Source organism: Takifugu rubripes, chromosome 20, assembly GCF_901000725.2.
Source record: "Takifugu rubripes chromosome 20, fTakRub1.2, whole genome shotgun sequence".
Classification (NCBI taxonomy): Eukaryota; Metazoa; Chordata; class Actinopteri; order Tetraodontiformes; family Tetraodontidae; genus Takifugu; species Takifugu rubripes.
In genome coordinates this window covers 17,094,570-17,102,102 of record NC_042304.1, presented here as the reverse complement: position 1 = coordinate 17,102,102, position 7,533 = coordinate 17,094,570, and the positions used below count along the sequence as shown (strand labels likewise).

At 55.3% G+C, this 7,533-nt stretch overlaps 1 protein-coding gene across 1 annotated transcript; it reads right to left on the bottom strand.

Annotated features, from left to right (window-relative positions):
- Positions 1–827: 827 nt before the first annotated feature.
- ntmt2 (N-terminal Xaa-Pro-Lys N-methyltransferase) lies at positions 828–5,106 on the bottom strand. Its single transcript, XM_029828113.1, has 4 exons — positions 4,609–5,106; positions 3,420–3,592; positions 1,776–2,028; positions 828–1,542 (listed from the first exon to the last, which is right to left on the bottom strand). Exons 1-4 carry the CDS (start codon positions 4,802–4,804, stop codon positions 1,286–1,288), a joined length of 879 nt encoding a protein of 292 aa, XP_029683973.1. The 5' UTR covers positions 4,805–5,106; the 3' UTR covers positions 828–1,285.
- Between the last annotated feature and the right edge of the window lie 2,427 nt (positions 5,107–7,533).

Genomic DNA, 7,533 nt, shown 5'->3' with positions numbered 1-7,533 from the left:
GAGCCCAGCCTGGAACCTGGAGCCCAGCCTGGAGCTCCTGAGCTCCTCTTGTTGGTGCCTGGAGCCCAGCCTGGAGCCTGGAGCCCAGCCTGGAGCCTGGAGCCCAGCCTGGAGCTCCTGAGCTCCTCTTGTTGGTGCCCGCCGCCCCACTGACAAACTCTCCTTTCACGGGCGCTCGGGGAGGAACGCCTCCACACCGCTGCCGTCCAGCGCTCACACACGCAACTGCGCATATTTGAGGTGACTCCTGGATGTGTTTTAGGCAGACAACATGTGACAGGTCTGAACTGAAGCCAGGGCAGATATGAAAGCAGGCAGTGTCTGTCAAAACCAGGAAGTAATCAAGGCCCGGTCCACCTCGGGGGCCCAGCTGAAAGTCATTAACCCCAAACAATGTGCTGCTTCTAATGTTAGTCTGAAATAATAACGGCAATAATACTTAGGAGAATTATCAGAACCATTTCAGAGGATCTCCATTACGCTCTGCATCGCTGTGGAAGATCGCAGACGCTCAGAGGCCTGGCGTGGACGAGAGCCCTGGAAGGGAACCGGTTAGCATTTACGCTAACATCTTGATTACAGTCCTGCGACGGAGTCGGCTCTAATCCTTCAGACTTTGCTCGGAACATCGGATGAAAGAATTACAGATGGACAAAAACGTAAAACACAAAAACCACAAGTCATCAGGCTGAAATGAAAAGAGACGGGAGGGGAAGCGAACCAGAAACCAGCCTTGATGTTAGCGCTGTAGCTACACCTTTATCCACCGTTAGCATGGACGCCGACGGCAGTGAAGAGAATCAACACGAGCAGAAATGACTCACATCCACAGATTGTTACCCGCTTTTAACCAGTTTTAACCAGTTTTAGTGCTTTCTGCTGTTCGGAGTGGAGCAGGCAGAAACCTCTGAGCGGACCCACAGAAATAATGAGCCCACACAGATGAATAGAAAAGTCTTAATACGCAACATTAGAGTCAAAAGTATAAAACAGGCGTCGATGAACGACGCTGAAAATAAATAAAATCACGCATCACACCAGGGGGACAAGGTTCAGCCGGAGCTGCGGTGCTGCAGCCCGCCACCAGGGGGACACCGATTCAGCTCTTTCTGTCTCTCGTCCACAAACGTCTCGTCCCTCGTTCGCTACCTTCAGACAGGACGGAGCTTTGGCTCGTAGACCAACGACTTCACTCTTCACTCGTCCCAAAATATTCTGGCAGCTGATTAATCAGGTGAATCACGGGATTCGGAGATTTTCGTGTTGTTCCCGATCCCGACAACGACTACTTGATGGCGATCATCCAGACGGGCATGATGGAGTCAGGGAAGCCATCTTGGCGCTGGATGGCGAGGACCTCCAAGCCCGCCTTGGCAATGATGCTCCTCATGATGTCGAGGTGGCGGCTGATGCTGCTGTCCAGGGGGTCCAGCTTGCAGCCCTGCCGGGCCATGTTGTCCTTGATCACCATGACTCCGTTTGGACGCAGACTCCTCTTGCAGCGAATCAGGAAGTCCAGCAGGTCTTTATCTGTCAGGTGACCTGAAAACACACCAGAGAAAACTGAGTCCAGGTCCAGGAACCCCCGGGAATGATAAAAACTACCAGCGCTCACTGTCTGAAGCTTCCCGAAGAGGCTAACCGAGGCCGGTCGTTAGCCTGCTAAACGATCTCAAATGGATGTTATTGTTAAACAATAACATGCTGTTATTAGCATTAGCGTCTTCGAGAAGCTAAGGCAGCTGTGAGTCCTGATGCTAACGTCGGGTACGTACACGCCACCCACTGCATCCAGACGACGTCGTACTTGTTTTTCGGAGGCGTGAACTCCTGCAGATTGTAGCAGTAGTACGTCTCGATGCGGTCCGCGTCGTCGCCCAGGTACTCCTCGTGCGCGTGTAACAGGAAGTGTTCCATCATGTCGGCCATCTCCATTTTCTCAAAGACAGGAAGTAGCACGCCCTTGGTGACGCGTCCGATGCCAGAGCCACAGTCCAGGGCGCAGTGAGTCCCGGCCTTCCCGGGACCCTGCAGGTTAAAACATCGCATCAATAACCTGAGCCGGGACCGATGAAGTCATGTGACCTTCAGAAGGCGCGGTCGGCTGGAAACGGACCACGTTTAAAGATCAGGCACGTTGGCTCTGGCCTGTGGGTCCCCTCAGGGGTCCCTGGACAGGAGCCTTCCCAGGGGGCCCAAACTCACCTCAGCGAGCTGCTCTCGTGTTTCCTTCCATCATTTGTATTCCGAGCTCACTGCGGCCCCCCCCCCACCAGGGGCCCCTCCCCCACCAGGGGCCCCTCGCTGGGGCTGCCTGAGCAATGGGGCCCCGAGGAGACCTTTGGCGGTCCCTCACAATTGCTGCCACATTGTTCCGAGCGCACGGAGCGACTTCAATATGCATGAATTCGGAATCGTTTCCTGAAAAGGGTGAAACTGGAGTCGCGACTGGGAGGAAGCCGACCTGCTGGGGAGCAGCTGATGGACAGGAATCGAGGCCCAGCAGATCTGGCTCGGACCTTCAGAGGTTCTCCAAACTGGTTCTCCACTGGGTTAGGGTGAGCTTTGTGAAGGTCTCAGACCTGAAGTTCTCAGCTCTGGTGTCTGAGCTTCAGCTGGATCACCTCAGGTGGACCCAGAAACGTGTCCAGAGGTCCTGGATGCTAGTTCTGGTTCTGGCACCAGGCCGCCGAGCAACATCTGAGCGTATGGGACAAATGTTCACACTTCACGTCAGGTTCTTTTTTTAACTTTGGGACCCTCACAGCTCTTCTGTTTACGTCTATAAGTAGCCGCTCAGCCGGCGTCAACGCTGCGTTTCTATTTCGAGCTCCTGTATCAGATCTCCAGCCTGAACTGGACCTCCTGAAATAGCAGCTTTAATTCTGTAGCTTCTGAAAAGCTCCCAGAAGAATTTTTGTACACATGCAGAGACTAAAGAGGAAGGTGGATCGGGGGTCAAGACCAACTGCAGGAGGAGAGGAACCAGTTCCAGGTCTCAGAGCACCTGAGTCCACACACACGTCTCACACACACACACACACGTCTCACACACACACACGTCTCACACACACACACACACGTCTCACACACACACACACACGTCTCTCACACACACACACACGTCTCTCACACACACACACACGTCTCACACACACACACACGTCTCTCACACACACACACACGTCTCTCACACACACACACACGTCTCACACACACACACACGTCTCACACACACACACACACGTCTCTCACACACACACACACGTCTCACACACACACACACGTCTCACACACACACACACACGTCTCACACACACACACACACGTCTCACACACACACACACACGTCTCTCACACACACACAGGTCACTCGCAGGTTCTTTGGCTGAGAACTTGAATGACATCTCCTCACTCACCACAAACCTCTTCAGAAACTCCCGGGAACCCTCCAGATCGATGTTGGATATTTCCACGAAGTCTCCCATCATGCCCTCCTCGGAGGCGGGGACGTCCTCGTAGAACTGCTGCGCTCTGTAGTAGAACTGCTTCTCTCCGTTGATGTACTCGCAGGTGACGGGGAACAGTTTCACTGTCACGACACACAACACACACCAGCGTTGACATCCCCAACCAAAACCTGAACCCACCCGCTCAGCCCGTCGCCATGGTTACGGCTGTGTTTATGGACGACGGGGACATCAATGAGACCAGAGGTGGGACCTCAAAATCAGTAATCTCGTTAAACGCAGAAGTTTAATCGGCCGGCTGATCCGCAGCCATGATGTCACAGCAGCTGCGTTAGCCTAGCGCAGCGTTAGCCTAGCGCAGCGTTAGCCTAGCGCAGCATTAGCCTGCGAGCTCCTCAACACCCAAAGGAAACGTCAAAACTGCTCGTTTGATGGATTCTTTGAACTTTTGGGTCACCGTCAACACTGAGCAGCCATAAATCAGGCAGAAAAGGTTCTGTTTAACCGGTACCGAACGTCGGGTGTAACATATCTGACCCAGTCGCTGCCACCGGCCGGAATAAACCCTGAAGAATGAGCTCAACATGTCGGGGGGCTTAGGTGACACGTTCCAGGCATGAGTGGGGGAGGGGCCACGGGGGGGGGGGGGGCAGCTGGAGCTGGAGCTCCTTCTGCAGATTAACAAAGTCCTGTTCTGGTCCGGTGATCCTGTTGGTCACCGTTGTTCGGAATATTGCGTTTAGACCCTCTAGCAGCTCCGGTTCTTGGCGGAGCAGATCCTCCCCAGGGTGGCTGGAGCGGCTCCTGATGGAGGTACCCATCGGACTCGTCCTGACGCCCCCCCTCACCTGAGTGACCCGTCACCTCACCTGCAGCCCACCATCATCCCTGGTCCAACCATCATTCCAGTCCTCCACCATCTCTGTTCTTCCCTAATTGGGTTTCTGAACTTCTACCTTCTGAAGGGGCTCATTTCATGACGGGTTCATGCTCCGACGCCACCACACACGTCCGTTAGGAACGCCGCGGAACACTAGCGGGACGTTGTCCCATCACAACACCGAAGCCTGAACTCTCCCGGGGTCAGAGGTCAACAGCCTGTAAAGCTCCCGTCTGCCAGGTGGACCTGCGCTCGTACCCAAAGGGATCTTCTCCATCAGGTACAGGTAGCTGGCGAAGAACTCGCTCCTCAGCGTGTGGTGCAGGTGGAAGGACATGCTGTGGCGGCACATGCTGTCGTCCGTCTCCTTCCAGCGGTCCCGGAACGCCTGGTGCGCCGCCTTGTACATGACGTTTGGAGACGAGGCGCCGTCATCGTCCGCTGGAGCCTCCATGGCGTCTGGGCAGGACCTCCGAGGGTGCCGGGAGAGGAGAGCCGAGCGGGACGCCGTTTCTCCGCGTTCTGCTATATCCGTCTGCCTCAGCACGCCTTCGGCCGGTCACCTGCTGGGGGCGGCGGAGCAGTGGGGGAGGGGGCGGGGCCACAAATGTCCGGGCCGTCTTTAAAATTAGCAACATGTTTGGTTGAAGCCTGGCGGCCGTTCGGGCAGGAACGCGGCCTCGGTTACATCATCCCCACGCTTGAAGGTCACAGCAGCTTCATTCTTAGGTCGCCATGACAACCGTTGGCCCCATCAGTCGCTTCCTTCCTGTCCGGGCCGACATGAGCGGTGACACGGCTGCTGGGGGGCGGAGCTTATCTGGCTCACAGCAGGAAGACGCAAACCTTTAACGGTTTATTTTAAAGGTTTATTTCACCTAAAGACGAGAACGGCGGTCAGACAGCGCACGAACCAGCCCGATGGCTGTCAGAGCGCTGGAACAGAACCAGACCAGAACTGGACTGTGTAATGCTGCATTCTTGGGTCCAGAGCTGAAGTATAAATAGTCCAAGTTGAAGACGGTATCGTGTTGCCTGACAAGCTGCCCCGTCTTCACAGATCGTGTTTCACCTGCGCTCATGTTCACCTTTACATCAGCCAGCCGGCGTCTTCAGAGCAGAGACACGTTAGCAGCTCGTCCCCGGAGGACGGGAACAGTTTGGACTCTTCTGTCTCACTCGTTTATCGGCGCTGATGAAGAATCTGCATGAGACAAGAACATGAACTGGACCTTCTCACCGGGGAACTGCGTCACCGCGAGGAAAAACATTCCTCACGTGACCTTTGGTGACCTCTGCAGGAGCGTTGGGAGGCTCCAGGGTTAGCGTTAGCGTTAGCATCACAGAGGAACCCGTATATGAAACCAGTACAGTGTTCACAGGAAGCCCTCAACATGTGGCTTCCAGTGATGTCATGGAAACGAGGCGGCGGCGCTGTGTCTGTGGCTCCACCCGGACCCAGCAAACGGGCCAGAAGAACCCCAAGAACCCCAAACACACCAAAAAAAGCAACTGAAAACTCAGGTGTCGCATGTGACCGTGGATCAGGACAAGAGCAGAACCAGAACCAGAACCAGAAGATGGAGAGTTTACAGCCATTTGTTGGACCAGTGTGACGATGTCCCTCAGGCAGGTCCAGAACTCTGCACTACAAAGGTCAAAGTTCACTGAAAACTGGCATCAACACAAGGAACAAACACTAGAGGGGAAGGAGTCTCAAAACGGAAGGGGGTGGAGCCAAATATGGAGCCAGGTGGACCTCTGGCTGTTCTGCAGACGGTGTCTGGGCCCCCAGAACCAACAAAGTCCAACCGGAACCAAGAGAACCTTGATACCTTGACACATGTGAAATATTCAAACCTCCAGCCAAGCAGTCAGTCCAAATGTTCCTTGTCGGTTCCTCAGGTCCAAATGTTCCTCCTGGGTTCCTCAGGTCCGGGCTTGGACAGGAGGGAACCTTCTGCTGGGTCCTTCTAACTGTGGAGGCTGGATGATCGAGCGGTGAGGCGCTAACGGTGGATGGCGATCAATAACCCGTTACCGTGGTGACCGCCGTCTCCGTGTGTGAGTGAAGCAGCTCCTGAGCTCCGGCACCGACCTTCATCCTCAATTATTCAGGAGGAATTCGATTTTCCATGAGAAAGTGGATCCAGTTGCTTTGGGTCAGGAGTGCAGCTCCGTCGTGGAGCACGTGCAGCTTCTCCGGCTGAAGACCTCAGAACCAGGAACCTGCTGGATCGGATCAGCTTCACTTTAAAACGAGTTGGAAGGTTTGGGGTCCTGGTCGTCCTGCTGGGCGAGACGCCGCCGCATCGTTCCGCTGGTCCCCATCGCATCATCGTCGGCGCCGCGAGGACGAGGAGAGCCCAGCGCTCGTGTGAACCAGGAGGCCCGAGGTCGTCCTGGAAGGAGGAGCCGCAGGAGCCGGCCGAAGAGTTCCGGGATAGCTGATTATTCCCAACGTTAGGACCGATGATAATGTGGGCCACAGATGTGACCTTTGACCTCTGGCAGCCCTGGTCGCTTCTACATGAGCTCTTTGCTGCTCCTGATGGAGGTGAAATGCATTGTGGGAGACTCCTGCACACACTTGATAAAAGGGGCGGGGCAAGTCTGTGGTCTGCTGCTGGGGTCGACTGTAACCACGGTAACCAGGGGAGGACTCCACACCTCCACCTGCAGGTCAGGTCAGTTTTGGTGGTTTTAAATGGCAGAATCAAGATTGACTCTTCTGTCTCCTCACTTCCTGAATCCATGAACCCCTTTGCATTCTGGGAAATGCTGTCCTCAAAGCTGCGTGGTCCTCAGCTGGAGACGACCTCCAGAGCGTGTGATCGGCGTTGTCTCCTGGCCTCCGTCAGGCCTCCGTCAGGCCTCCTGAGGAGCCTCCAGGGACGTCTCAGGTGTCCCAGCACCAGGAACGGAATATTTTAGGAAGAATAACAGCAGAACCTCTGCACAAATGTTGTTGTAGGAGCCGCTGGAGGGGGGGGGGCGTGTGTGTGTGTGTGTGTGTGGGGGGACGTGTGTGTGTGTGTGTGTGGGGGACGTGTGTGTGTGTGTGGGGTGTGTGTATGTGGGGGGGGGGCGTGTGTGTGTGGGGGGGTGTGTGTGGTGTGTGTGTGTGTGTGTGTGTGTGGGGGGACGTGTGTGTGTGTGTGTGTGTGGGGTGTGTGTGTGTGG

Coding starts and splice junctions, on each gene's coding strand:
- ntmt2 (XM_029828113.1), bottom strand. CDS start 4,804: ATGGAGGCTCCAGCGGACGATGACGGCGCCTCGTCTCCAAACGTCATG. Junction 2,029..3,419: donor AGTTTCTGAAGAGGTTTGTG/GTGAGTGAGGAG, acceptor TTTAACCTGCAG/GGTCCCGGGAAGGCCGGGAC. Junction 1,543..1,775: donor CTGGATGCAGTGGGTGGCGT/GTACGTACCCGA, acceptor GTGTGTTTTCAG/GTCACCTGACAGATAAAGAC.